The sequence below is a fragment of the Balaenoptera physalus genome, assembly GCF_965194825.1.
Source record: "Balaenoptera physalus genome assembly, chromosome: 6".
Lineage (NCBI taxonomy): Eukaryota > Metazoa > Chordata > Mammalia > Artiodactyla > Balaenopteridae > Balaenoptera > Balaenoptera physalus.
In genome coordinates this window covers 78,874,097-78,896,280 of record NC_138885.1, presented here as the reverse complement: position 1 = coordinate 78,896,280, position 22,184 = coordinate 78,874,097, and the positions used below count along the sequence as shown (strand labels likewise).

Sequence of the window (22,184 nt, the reverse complement as noted above, 5' to 3'; positions counted from 1 at the left end):
GTTCAGAGATTTAAAAATCATATAATTTATCTGAGGCAGAAATTAATTAGGGCCCAGGTCACCTGACCTTTTAGTGCTATTATCTTAAAATCCATTTATATTTGCAAATAACAAAAGCACTGTATTAATATTTGAAAATATACTTACATAAAAATGATAAAAAGGTATAACTAGTATTAAATATGTGACTGGCAAATTATGTCCATTTTAAATGTATCACCCTAATTTTTCAGGGGATCTCAATGTCAAAGGCCCCCAGCCCAGTTTTCTTGTGAATTTGTTTACACTCTCTCAAACAGAGTAATCAAACTTTATCAGGTACTATTATAACACCATGGATCTCCACAATGATGCTTTAGTAGTATTTGGTTCAACTGTAGGTGATACTTAATTAGGTTGATGATCCTCAATTCAGTAATTACCCTTTCATATAACATCACCTATGGTCTTTTTCTGAGGCTAAGTATTGGTGTTACTAAGCTCATAGTAGGGCTATCCGCACTCTACACAGTCCTATAATCAGTATTAAGAGACCCCTTTAGGTGTCTGTGCCTTCTGTGATAGTTAACTCCAACAGATATTTAGTTAAAATTCTCAAGCTAGAAATGGTAAGAAAACTTTCACAGAAAAAACCTTAAAAAAAAAAAAAGGCCCATACTTGGATTTTAATGTATCACGGTCTTTATTTACAACTTCATTGGCAAAAAAGAAAAGGAATAGTTTAAAACAGTCTAACACAGGGCACTGCAGCTGATCCTGGCAGATTAATGAAGTTTCATTTTAAATGTCCATCTAATTGTCCAAAGATATACGATACTGAATCTGCATATGCAGTTTCCTTTATGAAGTACAGGCTCATATCTCAGGCAGTCTTTTAAACATATAAATACAAAGGAAATAAAACCACTCATTAAAAACTGCATTAAATGAAGGGCAATTTAAATTTATGTTGTCCTTGTAATAACGCATGCCCAATGAAAATCAAAAGCTGGAAAAGCAGTTACACTTCCTACTTGAGTGGACAGTTACAACAATCAATCATTTTCTGCAATGACCATTATATTTTTAATTTATCATGAACTACTCTGAACTTACTATGAGATGTAGCCAAAGTCAGAAGACAAGATGTAGGGAGAATATTCCTTTTTTGGAGAGTAAGCCCTCCAGAATCAGCATGGGAAACAAACATCCTGTTGAAGAATTCTAGGTGGAAAAAAATTAATGTAGTCAATTTCAACTCATGCTGAGCTGGCTTAATTTTTTCATTGACTTCTTTGGTGTCATTCTTCTAAATCAAGTGTGTTTAATTCTTCTTCTAGTTCATCCAAATCTTCCCCAGTAAAAAGATTTTCATCAACAGGAACAGCATCGATGACTCCATTTTCCTGTCCCTCCCCTTCGTTGTCCTCTTCCAAATCACTTCTTTCACCATTTTCAGCCCTACCTCCGGAAGCTTCACTTAATTTGTTTTCTAAAAATAAAAACTGAAATCAGTAAGGCCTAGAAAAAGAAAACACTAGTCCATTAGCAACGGACAGTCACAGACTGATATACTTCTTTTCCTTTTTCCATGAAAGCCTTCCCTAAGATTACTCCAACAAGAACTGCTCTTTTTCTGAGCTTATTTGTATCAATTATCTATACCTACTATAAAATATGTCTTTCACTGTAGACATCTGACTGCTTAATGGTTCATACATTTGAGGGCAAGATTTATCTTATACAACCTTGTGTTCTCTACATGACCCAACAATTAGGTTTTTAAACAGTCAACTTCCACATATTTTGTTTGAATAAATGATTATGGAATCAAAAAAAAAACATTTATGATATAAGCAGCTACTTAGCTTTTGGTTTTACAAATAGTAGTTAAGTCACACTAGTCGTAATGCTGTAAATGAGTGTGAATGCAGAAATATTTCATCTTGTCATCAAACTGTGGGGGAAAAAAAAACCCTGGGGCTATGGAGCTACTTTTCCTTTCAGGCTATAATTATATGACTGAGAAAACAAAAATGCTGCCTTTTCTTGTTCAATGACATCAATATTGAACACACAGAATTTTTAATAGCCTAATTTAAAGTTATTTCAAACATCTCTGATGACAAATTCTTGGGAATTATAACCTCTGAGGTACTTGCAATTGTGCCTATTGTCACCAAAGCCCTACTTCTCAAAGGAGCAAATCAGTCAGCAGATTGGCATTAAGACAATAGTCTGACAGCATTCTCAAATCTCAGGAGAACAGGCCAGTTTTTCAAGTTATAACTTTTATTACTTCATTGTAAAAACAAGGTTTAGCTTTTTTTCCCTCAACTTTTGCCTTGATCAGTAGTCTACCTTTTTCTCTCACAGCAACCATGCCAAACTTTTACTTTTTTCTTCAAATCCTCACTCAAGGTACAATTAGATATAAATTGTATCAGCAATCTTTATTTCCAAATACACCTAGCCAGCCTCTCCTCCATTCTCACTCTTAACTGAACTCATTATTTATACTTCCAGATCTTGCTTCTGTACCTAATATTGTTTCATTTTTAATTTTCATTCTTTCCCAGATCCTTTTTCTCTGGCCAACAGATATACTTAGATTTCCCATATCCTAAAAGGCCCTTCTCATGACCATGTCTCCCCCTCAAAGTTCTTAAGAGTGAGTGACCTGTAGTCATTTTTTTCTCCTCATTCCTCATACCATTGCAGTACCAATGAAAACTGTGTACCCTATTCCTACAACTCCTTCCCTAATCACAATTAAGGAATTATTTCTAATTCTCATCCTACTTAATCTTCCTGAAATTCTTCTTAATTTTTCTCTGTCCTTCTCAGTGTCTTTCCCAAGCTTTTTCTCTTTTGACTACTCTAAAACATTGATATTTTCTGCAGTCTGTTCTAGAATGTTTTCATCATATGTATTGTGCCTGGGTGTGTTCAGTCACTCTCAGCTACCAATGCAGATGACTTTCAAACCTTTTCCTCCTGGTAATGTCTACACAGTATCCTAGACAACGCCACTTTTGATAACCAAAACATCTCATACTCATGAGGTCCTGAACTGAACTCATTAGCTACATCTCCAAACTCATTTTGGCCCCTTCTAGTTTGTTAATGGCTTCAATATCGAACCAGCCACCCATTTCCACAGCGTCCACTGTTTACTACTTTTATATACGGCCAAATCACATGTTTATATGTTACCAGTCTGATACCTGCAAGCATCTTAAGTTTGCCAAGCCTGGCCTAACCCCCTTTAGACAGTTTCTGAATTCTTAGAATTACACAAAAGTCAGCATACTTACCATCCTTTTCTGAAGTATATGTGCTGAATCTTTCAAGACTGGCTACAGTAATACCTGTCTCATCTACATCTCTTGGGATGTACAGGCTTAAATCTATGTCATTTACGCTCACTGAATCATCAACCTTTAAAAACACATAGAAAAAAAAGTGTTACTAATAAGAATAGTTTTCATAAATGACTTGCCCTTTACCTCTGACATTTATCTTAATGAAATAAAATTATTAATAATGCCAAATGAAAACAAATGACTATTGCCAAAATTCACTTCTTTTTCTAAACTTCTTGAAAAAAGAATAGCAATGCCATACTTGAAGCTTCTTCCTCTGACATCATATTTTTACATATAGAGTATATTTCTATCTTTCAACTCAAAGGCAGAAGTCAGAATTTTATGATAACCATATGAAAAATGAAAATGAAAAGCTATTTGCTAATACTAAGTCTCTGTATCACCAAATAATTCTGCTGCTGTCTCCTGCTCCCTTCTCTGTACTTTTTAGTGTCTGTCTCATGATTTTTTTTTTTTAGTATAAAATATTAAACAAAAACCTTTTTTCTTTTAGAGGGAAAATAAAACATATTTTACAGCTAATACACAGAAGCATTTAACTATATATTAGGCACTGCCCTAAGTTCTATAAAGAACTGTAAATAAACATAAACTTATAAACTCATTTAATTCTCACAAGTACTCTGTAATGTAGGGATTATCATTATGTCCGTATTACAGATGGGGGTGGAGGTCTAGCATGTAACTAATTTCCCAGGTTAGAGTCAGGATTTGAACCAAGGCCCCAAAGTTGGTACTCTTAACTATACTGCTCTACTGTCACTCTCTACTGTTTCTCTCAATCAACATGAGAAGATGAGGTGACAAAGCTTCCTCTTACCTCATCACCACCCGTTCCCTGGGTATAACGGGTATCATCTGCTTCCTCATCATCATCATCAACCAGTTCAGGACGAAATTCAAACACCTCACGACCACTGATCTATTCAAATACACACATGTATCAACTCAGGACAAAATTCAAACATTTCTTGGTCACTGATTTTAGACATACACATAATTAAATAAGGATAAAATCTTGCATAATACAGAAATTATAAAATGAAAGAAAGAATAGAGAATCTATTTGGGTGAGTTTGGGACATACCACTAATGCTTTCCCTGCTTTGAAGTCTGCTTTCCTTCTTTCCATATCTTGCTCAAGTTTATCAATCTTTTCTTGTCTTTTTCTTTTCTTCCATGCAAGAAAAGATTCTAGAGTGATTTTGGTAACATTTGGACCTAGGGCAGAACGCTGCAAAGATAAAAAAGTTAATTTTCTCCCCCTAAAGTCATCTATGATACTATGATCTAATAGTTTTCTCTTACTTCAATTAAGCCCTTGCTTATGACTGTTATGAAGACATTAAATTTAGAATAAACTGATTTATTTTCACTTTACATGGCAAGGAGCAAAATGCATGTCCAGAGATACAAACATTTCTAAACATTATAAAATATATTATCCTGAGCTAGATGTCTTTTCAAAATTGAAGATGAGTAAAACTTGTCATGAGAAATAGTTTTAAAATAAGTCAATTGCTGAAAACAATAAATATGAAAAGCACCATGACAATATCCAAGTTTCATTTGTGATCCTCAAGAGATGAGAAAAAAAACTAAGCAAAAGGCACCATCTGCTTTCCTCAGGGCCAATAATCAAATAATAAATATACAGAAAAATAATACTTGCTGAACATCTGCCAGGTATTCAATGTTAAGTACTTCATACACATATGCTAACACATCCATCTCCACAAATAAGCAAACAGAGGGTGATGGAAAATTTACCAAAGGTTATTAGCTAATATGTGGCAGAACTAGGATACAAATAGTAATCTCAAATATATCTGACTCCAAAGTCTACATTTTCTATCACAGTATATTGCCTATGTGAGACACCAAACAGTATTTCCTTTTAAGAAATGTATATAATCTCAACATTAGACATGTACACAACACATTTAGATTACCCAAGACAAGGCAAAATGGATACAGTTTGAAGCATACAACCCTAAATCTAGTATTTCCAATAATCTCAACATGCTTCATGTCAAGGCCAAGAGCCTTATCTTCTAACTCAGTAACCCCATCTGCTGGCTCAAAGAATAAAACTCTTGTGCTGAGCCAGAGATGAGCAGCTGAAGAGTCTTTGAGTCCAGGAATGATGATAAAACATATAGTTGAAAAACTGTAGTGGAGTTGTCTGCTTCCACACGTGTTAAAAACTACTAAATAATTAGTAAAATGGCAAAAAAATAAAGACACCAAAGAAAATATCTAAAACGTCAAGTTCAATCACTCTGAATACCGACTAAGCATTTTCACAAACTGATATACCAGTATATCAATCTTATGGAAACAGTTTATTTGATAAGCCAGCAGCTAGTACTTAAAAAATTATTTCATAATTCTAAAATTAATGTCATGCTTGGCTAATGATTATGGCTAGGCTTACATTTTAGACATATAAGAATAATCAAATAAAAAGTAAGGCAGCTTCGAGAAAAATTCATAATATTTCTTTCCCTTTCATAACAACATGCTATTGCCCCCAAGTGGTAAATATTAGAATTTCACAATAAATACTGCTTTAGTGTTTTATGGTAGGAAAAAGATACTAGTTACCTCTCTTTCAATTAGATCTTCTAATGAAATTTCATCTTCTTTCTCTTCTTTCTTTTTATCTTTTTTCAAGACGAACCCAGGAGGAAGTGCATGACGATACATGCAAATATCACCCCCTCCAGGGCATACCCAAAACCAGCCATATTTGTTGTTTTCAATAGCTTCGAGGAAATGCTTGCACACCTATAGAGACAATATTATTCACAAGCAGTGGTTCAGTGTGGTCCATTTCCAAGGTAAATGCTTAGGTATATGGAACAAGTACACTCAATTCACATCTTTTTTAGGCTAACCACTTACGTACAGAGCACCTTGCGTGCAGAAATGTAAATATAAATTAATTAAAATACTTAATACAATGGTAAGTTCCCTTTAGAGAGGATCTGTATAAAATTTCTATTTTTGACATTGCTCTAAACTGAATTATACAAAAAGGATTTGCTGCCATTTAGGCTTTGTAAATGTAATCCAAAAGTCTGGTTTTCAAATATGAGAAAATAAAAATGGTTACAAAAAAATAAAACCAGTAACTTTGTTTTGATTTGATCTTTCCTAAAAACTAATCACATGCAGTAAAGATACTAACACTATTTGAATTACCTGAAATTATAGGCAATTTCTTACATCTAAGAAAGGAGCAAGGCACAGAAGAAACACAAAGGATAGTGACCCTTTAAAACATGAATGGGTGCAAGATGCAACTGTACTGAAGCCTTAGGTAACACGCTTTACAAACAAGAAGGAAAAATTAACTAATAAGCATCATTTTTTTCCTGAAAAAATACAACAGAAGTAAGTAAAAACAATATTTAGAATTTTTCTAACACGGCAAGGTTTTTCATGGTAACTATACTACAGAATAAATATGTGGACATGAATGTAGGGTCTGAGAAATAATAAGGCACCAATTTTTTAAAGTACATTTCCTAGAATACTAGAACCATTATCTACCAAAAATTCATTTTGCAATTCATATGCAACAGTATTTTCACCCTTGTGATTTATTAATGTCTCCCTACCATTAAAACAGAGTATGTTATGAATTAAGCGGGTTAATTTAATAGTTCTACCTCCATTCATTTTGCACAAAAAAATAAAGAATTCTACATGTTTGAGAAAGTAAAACCACCTCAGAAAACAGCATTTGAAGGACTTCAGTCACATGGTTTTCAAGTCACTTTTAAACAAGAAACAAATTTGTATAACTTACACCTGTAAATTCCAAAAACAAAGCTTGATTCACCTAATCTTTATGAAAAGAGGCAATAACTTAAAGAATAATCCAGTAGAAAACAGCAGCAAATACCTTGCCACTTAATTCTCCCTAATGATAAATACCACAGCAACTCAATTCAAGAAAAGGACATACTATTTGAGTTTTTGGTTTTTTCTTTTCCGCCTCACCGTGCTTCTTGTTCACTACTTCTTCCAGTTTTTTCTCATCCCAATTATCCATAGTATCTAAATAAAAAGAGACATGGAGACTAAATACTGTAATTTTATCTACTGTCCCCAAAACACATTGCGTGTATCCTTACACAGGAAAGCTCTATTTTAAGACTCACGACCAAACACATTTCCTTTAAAACACCAAAGGTAGGAATAACACTGTTGTGAGATTATCCACTAAAATCTAAGTACTTTAGGCAAATGAGAAAGTAGTACTGGAAGAAAGGGTAAGAGACAAATACAAAATAAGCCACTGGTTTTTAAACATCTTCATTTACTTAATCAAAGGGCATAATATGGTAAATTCAGATTTCATGAAAAACAACAACAACTATTCCTTAGGACAAACACAGTCCTACTAAGACTGAAACAGTCTTCAAGCTATTAAATATCTTAGTGACAACAAACCAAAAGTAATATACATTTACTTTTAAGAGAATATCTTTAAAAAAAATACCTTTTTCAAGCTCTTCATCTCTTGCATCAATGTAAACACTTCGCTTTTCACATTTTCTCTCCAGAGTCAAGTCATGAGAGAACTTACACTTATCTCCTTTAGTACACTGTCCTTGCTTGAAGAATGCACATACCACAGATTTGGGATCTGCACCTATGTCAAATAGCATGTGGTATTTGTACCATAATCTGCCAGATCACAAAGTAGAGCTTCTATCTGAGATATAATTACTTTTGGTTAACTTGTTATTTTCTATTACTGGTGTGAGAGGAAATGCCATATATAAGTGAACAGTAATACATTTCTTCTAAGTTCTTTCTAAAGCATTTTATATCTATTTTTGTTTCCTTTATTCTTACCAAAAAGAAAGAGAGCAGGGGTGCGAAACCAAGCAAACACATAGGTTAGTCTATCGTCACTTGTCTAGTTGGAGTCAATGAGGCAGGAGGCAAAAGAGAAATATAAATGCAGGTATACTGCCAACAGTTTGGGATTTACAGTTTTTACAACCATAGGTTTGCTTTGCCCACTACCAAAGATTGGATATTATAAATCAACTAGTAGACTGCCCCAAATCCTTAATTTTCCCTTAAGTGAGGGGCTAATGGCTGGACTTAACAGTTGTACGACACAGCTATGCAGATGTATAAAGGAACCATAAGAAAGTCATTGACAAAGATAACTTTGACAAAGGGAGTATTATTTTCATAGCATACACAACTGGCTTATAATCTGAAGAAAACATATTAAGAGTGTTAAAATATGAATTACATTTGATAAAAATAACGTTTCTGAAATTTAAAGTTTACCTTTACTTATTTTTTGAGCAGCAACTACAGGTTTGAACAACTCATTTAGCTCTTGCAATTCTTTCTTCTTGTCATCTTTCTTCAACTTCTTTTCAGCTTCACTTTGTGCTACCTATAATATTCAGAGGTATAAAATGTAAATTTGACTTCATACAATGAAATTGTTTTTACTATATAGTAATATACAATATCACTGACATAAAGACAACTGCATATTACATGTATATAGTTCTTACTTCTTAATATCAGTGTTACAATGGCCTTCCAGTATATATTAAATGGTGTGGTTAAACTATTAAATGAAATTGCTAAATTTTGTAGCAGCTGACTTTTATAAAAAAAACCTATAAATGGTACCATGCCAAGTTAAAAGCATACTCAAAAGCTTATAGCAATAGTATTTATTAAGCATATGCTACATGCCCAGCATTTTTAGCAAATGGTTCTCACCTGGGAATTTCTTCTGTGACAACAACCCAGAAACAAGTAGGTGCATTTTGAAGATTAGAGATACAAACATCCTGAAATGCACAGTCCCACACAATAAAGAATTGTACCAACCCAAATACCTATAAGTACCCTTGTGGAAAAACACTGGGCTAGGTCAATGGGGGAGATCAAACAAAACAAAACAAACATGACATATGACATAATTCCAGGCACACAATTTACATACCTAATATGATTAGAGGATTCATCCAAACATTTATATGTCAGGTCCTATGTTAGATGACAGGGAATACAAAGATGAAAAGACAAAGATGCTTATTTAAAGAAGCTCGGAATCTAGTGGGAAGACAGACATGTCAACAACTATAATATAATACATGGTGCTCTGGGAACAAAGAATGCCAATATGCCTAAGAAAATTAGACTGAGCTAATATTTTACGGATGAATTCTTTTGATGGGCAAGAAATGCAGAGAGTGCCAGTCAATGCAAAGATATGAAAAAGGTATGAGAGACATCAATGAGAAATTTGGACCGTATCAACAGGTGACAGGATAAGACTCAAGAGTTTAAAGTAAGCCAGTGATACACTCAGATTGTATTTTACAAAGATCACGACAACTTTGTGAAGGGTGCACTAGAAGGAGCCCAAGAATGAAGGCAACGAAAATGAGGAGGCTAATGAAACTGCTGTAAGCAAGAAAGCACAAGGGCTTTAATTTAAATAGGCATTAGTAGCAAGGATGGAGGAAAGGGGAAGGAGCGCTCTTAAGGAGGTAGAACTGTTAGGACTAAGTGACTGGACATGAAGTACAAGGGAGAGGAAGGAGTCTAGGATTATCACTTGCATGGTTAGTGATGTTAAAGAAGACAGGGAATATAGGAGGAACAGGTTTCTGGGCAGGAGGTGGGGAGGAGCTCAGTTTTAGACATACTGAGTACGAGATGCTTACAGGGCATCTACGTGGAGCTATTTAGAAGGCAGCTGGACATGGATCTTGATTCCCGGAGAGAACGTCTGCTTTGAGATAAAGATTTTAGAAATAGCTGCTTACAAATAAGTAAACTTTGGGTATGTATGAGATTACGCAAGGACAGCATAAAAAAGTGGTAAGAGCAGAGAACAGTTCCCTGAAGAATACCAATATTAAACAAGCCAACAGAACCTAAAAAGCCCGTTAAAGGAACAAAGAAACATCAAAGAAACAGAAATCCAGGACAAAGATGAACTAAAGGACGAGGAAATTTTAGGGAAAGATTGGCCAAATACTATAATAGGGTTAAAGGCATTCTAAATCCTGACTTTGACCATGTGGGTCGGATGTGTTTAAACAGAAAAACGGGAAAAGTTTTCTAAAAAGAAAAAATTTAAGTCACTTTATTTTTAATAAAAAGTATTCTTTGCTCATTAGGCCCAACTCAGACATTTGTGGGACCCCAAGCAAGAGTTCAGTGGATGCCTACAAATCATTTTTGTAAATGTTTATAAATTAGAAATCAAACTAATGTTAAATCAAGTATGGTTTGTACCCCTACTTGACAAACATACCTTGTGACTTGGAAGGACAGTTTCAAATTTAAAACGCTTAGGTTCCATGGAGTTCCACACTGGAGCATGGCAGTAAAGTGAGAGTCAACCCCTGGCTCCTCCTCTTCCCACCCTGAGTTTCATCCCACCACATTTGTGCAGGGAGAAAGAAGGTGCAGAGCAGAACATGGAATGGATCAAGGCTCTGTCCACACTCCTAGCACATATCCTCCCTTTGACTACTTCAGGCATATTGGCAGTGTAGTATACCCTAAGATGGACTTGGGGTAACTGACCTTTGCAGGCCCTGAGCTGGTGTGGGGAGAGGTACATCTGGAGGAGACACAGAGTAGGGTCATCCTCGGCATCACAGGGTTTAGGGTGAGGCATCTCTTGCTTGGCTCCAACAGCAAGACTGCTGCTCATTTCCAATGTTAAGTATGGTGGTTAGATACCTCAAGTTCACAGATAAAAGGTCAGGTATCCAAGAAATTATCAAAAATATATTACTAAATGTACTATCAAGCCTAACAACAACAACACATTTTATGGCTTTCTCAGGTCTATAAAATTTGAATACCAGTCAACATACTTCCCACTAGAAGAGAAAACAGGGGGAGGGGGAACATGTTTGAAATGAATTCTTATATTATGCCAGATGATTTACATTATCTTCTCTTTTAGTTATACCATAGAAACCCTACAAGGGTAAATGCCCTTACACTATACTACAAATTAAAGACCAGTGTCACTAAATAATTTAAGATCATGTAACAAATAAGATAGGGGGATGCATACTCAAGTTGATCTGATTCCAAGGCCTGAGCATGCATTTTTATGAAACCAAGCTATTAAGTCAGCAATGTGGAAGATCAAGCTTTTGGCTTTAGAGTCAAACTGTGTAAGAGGAAAAAAAAGTGTTGGAGGCACTAATTTGTAGACAGCATCAGTGATACAGGTTAACCATCTCACAAATATATATTCTGATATTTTCAGATGGAAAAAAAAAGTGTTTCCAAAAGTTGAGGAAAAGGAGATAGGGTGGTGAAAAAAGTACTTTTTAAAATAAAGGTCCATGTCTATAAAATCCTAAACTAATAAAGTGAAAGATCTATATAAAATGAAGAACTGAGAATACAGAGATTTGAAAAAAATGGAGCTAAATTTTTTTGAATGATAAAATGGTAAAACTGATAAATGATTAAATAATTTCAAAATTCATATGGAAAAATAAACGCCTAAGAACAGCCAGGAAAAACAGAAAAGGAGTAACATCTCAGGGGGGAAGGACTTGCCTTAATAGCTAACAGAATATGTTACTAGGCCACTATAATCAAAATCAATGTGATACTGGTTTAGGGAAAGACAATAAACAGAAAAGAAAAGAGAATCCAGAAATAGATCTGAACATATATGAGACTTTAACATATGTCAATATGGGTATTTCAATTCAGTGAGATGAACGATGCTGTTATAAGTGGCTATTCATTTGAAAAGAAATAAACTTAGTATCATACAAAATAAATTTATATGATAAAATTACAGACTGTGCAAATAAAATAATTAGAAGAAATCGAGGAAAAACACACATAATCTCGTGGCGGGGAGACCTTTTAACCATATAAAAGAAAAACTAGACATATCTGACAATACAAAAATTAAAAACTGTTGTACAACAAAATGTTAACAAAAACATCACAAATTATAATGTAGACAGAAGGTGTCTCTCATAAATTGACAATAAAAAGACAAATAACCAAAAAAGCAAAGGATCTGAATAGACAAGTCAGAGAAGTACAAAACAAAATCGCCAAACAAGCTTATGAAAAGGTACTCAAACTCACTAGGAGTAAGGGAAAGAAAGTAAAAATGAGGTATCACTTTATACATAATCAGATTGGAAAACATTAAAAAGAGCTTTAGTACCTATAACTCACGTACTGCAAATGAAAATCTGAAGTATTACAATCTCTATGGAGAATGATAGGCAAATTTATTAAAAATTAGAAATCCATTTCCCTTTATTTAGAAATGTGTCACCAGACAATTTATGCTACAGAAATAAAAGCACAAAAGCATGTAAAAACACATGTATAAGGATATTTCTTGTACAACTGTTTTTAATGTCAGAAAGCTGGAAACAAAATAATTACTTATAGTGAAATGGATGGATACTGTACATCCGCATCACAGAACAGTATGCAGCCATTAGAATAAATTAGAACTATATCAAAATGGTTTGGAGGAATATCTAAAAGGTATTGCTGAGTAACAAAGGCAAGATGCAGGAAAGTTTATAGAGTAGGATTCCATTTTGAAACACAATTACAATATCAAACATTTTTATCTGCAACGATGCTGTACTACATCCGTATGAAGAAAATGAAGAAATTTAAGTTATTTACCTGACGTGGATTTTGTTGACCAAATTTAACTTGATGAGTGACAGCCTTGATAAACTTCTGTTGCTTTGCTCCTTTCTTATTCTTTAGACCAAAAGTTTTGTCCTAAATGAGAAAAATTATTGAGATATCTTAGCAATTTATATTAATTTCTTATCTTTTTTCAGTCATGTCTAAAAATCATTCTTTCATTTACGTATTGGTAAGAAAATTATTCTTTCTTTATGCTATACACAGACATGCAAAACACTACAACGACAAGTCTAGGCAACATATGACCTCAAAACATCACCCAGGATTCTTTAGGATTCAATACATACTTATAACTATCGTCAATAAACTTGTAAGCCTATAATGCTTTTTCTCAGTTGTGTTTTTAGAATATCAGTATTACAGGATGTGCAGAGTTGTTACACTAGGATAATTAGTTCAACAGTCAAATAAGTTTAGGAAAATGCTTATTTAACAGGGTTTTTAATTCTCAAGCACAAGATATGTGAGAGCCTTTACCAGAGGGGATACAGTAGGCAGCAATCCCAAATCTTATTTTCCCTCAGAAAGCATTTTTCTCAGAGTATCCTGAGGGATTATGCACTACTGAACACATTTTACAGAATATTGCGTCAGAAGATACATTAAGTTCTGGATTGGTTTTTTGGGGTAATAGAGCTATCCTCTCAAAACAATTAAATTTATAGAAATCAAACTACTAAAGTATATACATTACTAGCTGTTGCTAAAAAGGAAATATTAAAATTGAAGTATTCCTAACTAAAAAGCAACAATCTAAATTTGGAATATTATTAAATAGTAATTTGGGCAAGTTATTAATACAATAGCAGCTATCAGTTATGGAATGCTCATTATGTGCAAGGCACTAACGGTGGTCTTTGACTACTTATTCATATTTAGTAAGTATACAGCATAAAAACATTTAGAAAGCACTGCACAACTGTGTGTGTGTTTGGGGGCTACAGTGGGTTGAATAGGGTCCCCCCCTCAAATTCATGTCTACCCCGACCTCAGAATGTGACTTTATTTGGAAATAGGTCTTTGTAGCTGTAATAAATTAAGATGAAGTCACACTGGATTACAGTGGGCCCTAAATCCAATGACTGGTGTCTCTATAAGAAGAGGAAAGGACACACACACAGAGAGAGAAGGCAGTGTGAAGAAAGAGGCAGAGAGATTAGAGTGATACAACTTCCAGCCAAGGAATGCCAAGGACTGGCAGAAGCCACCAGAAACCAGGAAAAGGCAAGAAAAGATTCTTCCCTAGAGTCTTCAGAGGGAGCACTGCCCTGCCTGCACCTGATTTCAGATTTCTAGCCTCCACATCTGTGAAAGAATAAATTTCTGTTGTTTCAAGTCACCTGGTTTGTGGTAATTTGTTATGGCAGCCCTAAGAAACTAACACAAGAAGCTAGACTGAGTGAGCTTCACTCTAAGGTAAACAGGTGAAAAGGCTGTCAGGAAACCACCAAACACTGGTATCTGAAGTCTTTTTTCCTGTCTTTTCTGTTTCTCTGGAGAAGAATCTTCTAGCTAGGAGAGCAACAACCCTGGCTAAAGGACTGGAGAAGAGAGCAGGTGGGAGAAAGTGTCTCTTAGTTTACTACACAGACTCCTTAGTGGCCCTTTTCAGGCTCACATTTTAACCATGCTTCCCACATCCTTTGTGTCTAGTTACAGAAGCAAAGAGGCCTCCTGATTTATCCCCTCCACCCCCCTTTCTTGCAAGGGGAATAGATAAGAGCTATCAGCTACTTCTATACTTTTAACACGCAGTTTTCAGTCACTCGCCTTCTGCATTACCTAGTACCTCCCACTGTTGAGCTTTTTGCAGACTTCTGCAGAGCAAACCCACTTGCTTCTCAATCACGCACTCTTAGGTGGGCACTCGGGCCCAACTGCTCTGCTTTACTAAGCCAGTTAACCAACTCATCCATCCACTATCAATCTTCGTATGCTGAGGTTCAAAAGTGCAATACCATCTACATATGTCTCATCAGAGAACAGCGTATCTGGGGTTCAACTCATGCCCCACATGTAACTACAGAGGAGGAGCAAACTGAATAAACAAGGCCAAACAGCAAGGTAGATACTGATATACGAAGACTTAGGAAAGAAAAAAGTCCTCTAAGGGGATGTGGCCAGCTAGAGAAGAAAGTACTCATGACAACAGCTGCTGGTAGAGGTATATAAGCTCCAGATTCCAGGAGAAAAACAGTTTTTCAGGTTTAATTACACTGCTTTAGCACATACTTAACCAGTCTAAAGAGAATGAATGAGTTGTGTCTTGGAAGTCTCTAATTAGGTTAGAACTTGGAAATAGTTATTTTTTTCCAGAGATAAGGGACACTTATTTACCTAGTATTCACTAAACATAAACTCCTGAATATATACTTTATTGAATCCTCTTAACAACCATATGATATATTATTATCTCATTCTGTAAATGTGGATACTGAAACTCAGAAATGTTCAACAATTCTTTCGAAGTAACATTGCTAATAAGGGGCAGGCTGTACAATGTAATGATTTAAGAGTATAAGCTCTGGAGTCAGACTGGCCAAATTCTAATCCCATCCCAAACAGAACTGGGCAAATTACCTTCTTTGTCAGTTTTCTTATTTGTAAAGTGGGTCTCACGCTAACGTCTTAGGATTACTACAAAGAGGTGGAACACAGTGGTTAACATCAAGGACTCTGGAGCCAGAATCCTGACTCTGCCACTTGCCGGTTTAATAACCTTGGGCAAGTTATTTAACCTGTTTGTTTCCTCAACTGCAAAAAGGTACTTATCTCAGTGAGAGAATTAAAGGAGCTGTGTAAATTTATCACTTGTAGATGGCTTGTTTCTTTTCCTTCCTTTCCCCAAAACACTGAGAACTGTGTCTGGCCCAGGTATATCTGACTCCAAGCAAAGTCCTTGTTCTTTCCACCATGAAAAACTACTTCCCAGAGAAACTAGTTAGGTTATTGGGTCGGTTGGTACACAAAGTTTTCTGAATATTACACTGTGGACCTGGGATACTAACAGTACCTCTTGAAAATAGGATAGTTTGAAATTCGGAATACTTCCAAAAGGCTTCCTTTCCCTTTTTCTTGAGTTCAGGACAGACCTTACCTAAAGATTAACCTGGATTTAGCGTCGGGGGATATGAGATGGGAAGACTGGAGGTTATACTCAACCCCAAATCATGGTTAAAATAAAACTAGGGAAACAGTGGTCCTCATTAGATTAATAAGGTCCCAAAGGTTAAGTGATAAGGAAGAAATAGTGTGTGTTTCAGACTTGGGAAATTAAATACAAAGGAGTTTCAAGAACAGGCAGTAATTCTAAGAAAAGGACGACTCCCAGAGGTTCCAAAAGCCTTAACACTCAGTGAACTCCAGACTTCACTTAAAACTGACACTTTCTCCCCCTTCCACTCTTCAGTAATCCTGCTTCTTTTACAGGACAGCCTCCACTCCTTAAATAAGATGTCTGAATAAAGGAAGCGGGCAGGAGTGCAGGTCAATAATGAATAGTACTCCAAGATAACTGGAGTCCTCCTTTTGGGACACTAGTATAAACAAAGGCCAGCACTGTTTTACCTCATTAGTTTCTTCCCCAAATGCACTCCAGTATATTTTTGTTGTCTATCCATGCAATGGATATTCTGCAGCTGGTTAATATAGCTTCAAGTAATCAACAGTTGACCTTAGCTGAAGTTTTTCACTGGCAACGAGAATCATTTCTTTCTCCATCCTTTACATACCTGGATCCTATCCCTATAGGTCTCCATTACTACTTCCTTACTGCTACAAGCCCTTAGCTGGACATCCTTTATTTGCTTGCCCTAAACCCAGATTATCCCCCCCTTTCCATTAACAAACCTTCCATTTCCCAAAGCTGACTTCAGTTTATTAAATTGTATAGAAAGAAAGCAAATAGTGCATGCCATTTGAGACAACAGTGTGAATGTTTAACAGAACCATAACCCTTTTTGATATACTCATTTCAGAAAGAAAATACTTATAAATGCAAATGAATTCATGAATTCTTGGGGAGTTTAAATAGAGAAAGTAAAAAAATGAAGGCACCATAAGGAAATTATTTCAAGTGATAGAAAGTAAGCACTGCATAAACAGTACAGTTCAGTCTATTTCCCCTAACTACTTCTTTTTATATTAATAAATTAACAACTGCCATTAATTGAACATATACCATATGTGAGGTACTTTACATGTCATCTCATTTAACCCACTGTTCTGTAATATAAGAATTAGCGCCATTTTGCTAATGAGAAACTGCAGTTCAGATAGGTCATGTAACGTGCCTAAAACTACAGAATTTGAAATATATATATATATATTTATTTATTCATTCATTTATTTATTTATGGCTGTGTTGGGTCTTTGTTGCCACGCACGGACTTTCTCTAGTTGTGGCGAGCAGGGGCTACTCTTTGGTGCGGTGCGCAGGTTTCTCATTGAGGTGGCTTCTCTTGTTGCAGAGCACGGGCTCTAGGCACGCGGGCTTCAGTAGTTGTGGCACGCGGGCTTCAGTAGTTGTGGCACGCAGGCTCAGCAGTTGTGGCTCGTGGGCTCTAAAGCACAGACTCAGTAGTTGTGGCGCATGGGCTTAGTTACTCCGTGGCATGTGGGATCTTCCCGGACGAGGGCTCGAACCCATGTCCCCTGCACTGGCAGGCAGATTCTTAACCACTGCCACACCAGGGAAGCCTCCGAAATTTGAAATTTTAATGTGAAATATGGGATTCAGATGCAGGTCTATCTCGCCCCAAGCCAGTGCTTCTTTCATTAAATTACGCTGTCTCTCATGCCTCTTTTTACTTCCTTTACTTAGAGTTCTCAAATGCTACGTGTTGCTGTTGTTCTTCTATAGTGAGTGCCTATGGTGGTGGCAGTGGAAGCAACAGAGGTACAGAAGATGGGACAGGCAAGTAATGCAACCACTTATTTTAAAATCTCTTCAAAAGTACTGCTTAAAAAGCTTATGTTCTACTTAACTGTCAATTTTTGGTGAACTTAGAATTTCGGGTCATAGTCCTATAAAAACCTTCCAAAATCAACCAGACTCTTAAATAAGTATTAGCCTTTTACAGGTCAAAATATAGACTATTTTGAAAAAGAAATATTTTTTTCCACAAATATTATGGTCATAGAGATAAACAACCAGTAAGAACCAGGTTCCAACTACGTTCATTATAAGTCTGTTGCAGAATATATTTTACATCACTAAAAACAGAACTACCATATGACCCAGCAATTCCACTCCTGGGTATATATCCAAACCCCTCCCCCCAAACACTAATTTGAAAAGATGCATGCACCCCAATGTTCATAGCAGCGTTGTTTACAATTGCCAAGATATGGAAGCAATCTAAGTGTCCATCAACAGATGAATGGATAAGGAAGATATGGTACATACACACACACACACACACACACACACACACACACACAATGGAATACTACTCAGCCATAAAAAGAATGAAATTTTGCCATCTGCAGCAACATGGGTGGACTTGGAGGGCATTATACTAAGTTAAATGAGTCAGATGGAGAAAGACAAACACTGTATGATATCACTTATATGTGGACTCTAAAAAACACAACAAACTAGTGAATATAACACAAAACAAACTACTAGATACCAGTGGAGGGGGGGAATAGACAGGTGGAGAAGTGGGAGGTACAAACTATTGGGTGTATATAGGCTCAAGGATGTACTGTACAACACGGGGAATACAGTCAATATTTTGTAATAACTATAAATGGAAAGTAACCTTTAGAAGTTGTATATAAAACTTAAAAAATTAAAAAACATGTAGAATTCTTAAAAATACATATTTTACTTCATCTTAATTTTTAAAGGCTTTGGTAATAAAAATCCTTTCTAGTATTCAAAATTGTGCAAATTATACAAAAATTGATAAAGTGCTGTTCTGGATGAAATCTGATTGAGGAGCTGGGAGCTAAGCCTGCTGTAACTCTCCTCAACCCCTTGCAAGAGCCACTGTGACATGCTAGGGTTTTAGGTAAGTTTAAAAAAAAAAAAAAAAGTCACTTATGATATTTAACAAAATAGAATATAGTTTCCTAACCATGATGAATAACACAATATTCTCTATAAATCTAGTTTCACAAAAAATGATATAACTTAACCTACAATTTACAATATTGTTGTTCCTCTCTGGTGGTAGCAAAGATCTATGCAACACACTACCATTTAAAAACAAAAAACAGGGCTTCCCTGGTGGCGCAGTGGTTGGGAGTCTGCCTGCCAGTGCAGGGGACACGGGTTCGAGCCCTGGTCTGGGAGGATCCCACATGCCGCGGAGCAACTGGGCCCGTGAGCCACAACTGCTGAGCCTGCGCGTCTGGAGCCTGTGCTCCGCAGCAACAAGAGAGGCCGCGATGGTGAGAGGCCCGCGCACCGCGATGAGGAGTGGCCCCCACTTGCCGCAACTGAAGGCCCTCGCACAGAAACGAAGGCCCAACACAGCCAAAAATAAATAAATAAATTAATTAATTAAAAACAAAAAACAAAAAAACCCCCACTCATCATATATGTTAAATGTGAGGGAAAAAGGCTTAATTTCACCATTCTGTTAGAATACTTTTGGCTAAAGAATACAGCTATTTTGCAATTTTCTTTGGTGAAGTCTTCATTAACGAAACTAAAGTCCTCTTTACCTTAAAAATAACCTTGTAACAAGATTAATGAATCCATAATATAACTACCATTTTTAGTTGATGGGATACTATAAGTAACTTTCATTTACAATTCCTTAAAACAAAAATAAATATTTATTTAAAAATAGAAACAATCATATATAGTTAAAACTTGATAATGTGTATACTTACATTGTCATGTAACATTTAATTTCATGTCTATACGGGAGTTTTACTTGGCATCATGGTCTAACATGTTAATACAACCTCAGTAAAGGAAGTTAACAGGTAAAATGTCATCCCTAAAATGCTCCTGGTTTATTTACACAGCACCGAATGCCATCAGATCTCCATCCCCAGAGATCTACCTAAGTGCCAGGAGTCCAGATTGTTCAAAAAGGTATAGCAGACACAGGTGTGAAGGTGACAATCATTCTGTTTTCAAATCTCCGGTTATGCTACTCATGACAGTTCTAAATAGCACAAACTGGCAATAAGAATACAGGTTCTGCTTCAGTGTTGGAACTTGGCCAAGGCTACTAGAATTCTAAATAAGCATGTTAGTTAAATTCAACCAGCAGACTAAAAATTTTGTGAAATTTGACAGTTCTGATTAGATTTATACAATGAAACTCTGGAGGCTTTCAATGCTATTTTTCAAGGCTATAAATACTAAATATTAAAAATAATAATCATTTATAAATAAACATCTCATTTCAAAACACGCAACACGCATTTTGGTCGTGTTCTAATAAAAAGTTAACTATTCCACAAAAGGCTCTCCATTAATTATTCAGATATACCTTATGCAGGAAAAACGGTCATGGCTTTTCCAATTACTTGTAACGTACACGAGGAACTGTTTAATTATGAGAAGGATTAATAACAGGAATTGAGGGAAGAAATATCTTGTTGGGGACTACACTATACGTTTATGGAATCTCAAATACGGTTCACTCTCTTAAGGAAACTCATTGATACAGTCGTTGGACTACAAACATAAAACATTTGAGAACGTCAACAGCGTTCCTCTGCCATTAAAGGGCAACAGGCTCAGTGCACTAAATGAATATGTATAATATATAACAAATCCAGATACGGCACTGTACACAGCTAGTGACATGAGACCTAATCTCTCTTAAAACGTCATTGGACTTAATGTAACTCAGAATCTATGTGACAAGCGCCATGTACAAGACGGTGGGCTACGACATGAAAGAAACCTCCTCTCTTTATGTAACTTGAAACAGTTTAGAGATGGATCGAGAAGGCCACGAAGAAGTAATCTGTTGCCTTGAAAGAAGTAACCACTATTCCTAAGTGACGGGTAAAGAAACAAGGAACACAAAGGCTCGTAATGAGTCGGCCTCCCAGAAAGAGTCTGGTCCGGGGCAGTTCAGCGTAGTTTTAAAAACACAAGCCTAAAAACATCTTCAATTTCGGTGACTAGCGAAGGACACAACCTTGTGTGGGCACTGGGGTGGGGGTCGTTTCGCACGCGACCCGGTGAAGGCTGCCGTGTGGGCGGAGAAGCAAAGGCTGGGTACGGGGGCGCCAGCGGCGTCACTACAGCGATGAGAGGCAGTGAGCGTCATCAGGGCGCTGGAGAAGGGGCTGTGGGCACACAGAACCAAAGGAAGGGGCACGTGGCCCCGGAAGACGCGAACAGGAGCCGGGGAGCGGGGAACCGGGAGACTGCTTTCCTGAGGACTCGCGGCGTGAGTGGGGGAGGGGGTGGGTACTCACTTCGATAATCTTCTCCTTCTTTTTCTGCTCCGCCTTTTTGCTGCCCCCGGCCTGAGCCTGTTTCTTGGGGGGCATTGCGGAGATAGGTGGCACCGGCCAGACTTAAGCGTAGCTGGACTCCCTCAGGGACTCTGGCCCCGCGATAGGAGGAGGAAGACACGCGCAGCCGTCGCCGCCGCACCACACGGAAAGCTAGTCGCTCACTCGCCGCCGAAACGCGGCCTTTGCGACAGTTCGGTGCTGCGGAGCATTGTGGGTAGCGAGGAGCGCGGAAGCGGAGGTGCGCGTGCGCTTCTGCAGCGGCCGGCCAGGATGGGGCGGGGACGGGACGTGGGAAAATGACCGGGCGTCACACGTGATGTCGCTTACGCGCCTAGCGTCTTCTTGGTTGCGGCAGGCCTCATAGTGGTTGGGGCGAGCGGGTTGGAACCCACTGCGCTTGAGTTCTCCCTGCGCATTCTGTTCCGCTGAGGATGTGCTACTCATGCCCATCTTCGCCTCGGGTGGAGGCTTTTTCTGCCTGCTGGATTAGTGGTCGCCTGTAGCATCCCCAGCCTGGGTGATCACCGAGCAGCCGCAGCAACTCGGGGATGCTTGGAGGTTCAGGGTACCCAGTTACCTTCTTCTCGTGCCCAGGTGGGGCAGGGCCGGCCGGCCGGCGAGTGCAGCGTGCTTCAGGTT

The 22,184-nt window shown here is 37.1% G+C and overlaps 1 protein-coding gene across 5 annotated transcripts; it reads right to left on the bottom strand.

The window, feature by feature from the left end:
* Positions 1-658: 658 nt before the first annotated feature.
* ZC3H15 (zinc finger CCCH-type containing 15) lies at positions 659-21,726 on the bottom strand. 5 transcript variants are annotated; one of them, XM_082466788.1, is made up of 10 exons: positions 21,504-21,726; positions 13,074-13,175; positions 8,691-8,802; positions 7,882-8,034; positions 7,345-7,436; positions 5,976-6,158; positions 4,456-4,602; positions 4,189-4,290; positions 3,297-3,420; positions 659-1,471 (listed from the first exon to the last, which is right to left on the bottom strand). In XM_082466788.1, exons 1-10 carry the CDS (start codon positions 21,576-21,578, stop codon positions 1,281-1,283), a joined length of 1,281 nt encoding a protein of 426 aa, XP_082322914.1. In that variant the 5' UTR covers positions 21,579-21,726; the 3' UTR covers positions 659-1,280. The 5 variants fall into 5 exon arrangements, with proteins under 5 accessions (XP_082322914.1, XP_082322910.1, XP_082322911.1 ...); XM_082466784.1 differs by having other exon boundaries at positions 1,314-1,484; XM_082466785.1 differs by lacking the exon at positions 21,504-21,726 and adding an exon at positions 10,965-11,266 and having other exon boundaries at positions 1,348-3,420.
* Between the last annotated feature and the right edge of the window lie 458 nt (positions 21,727-22,184).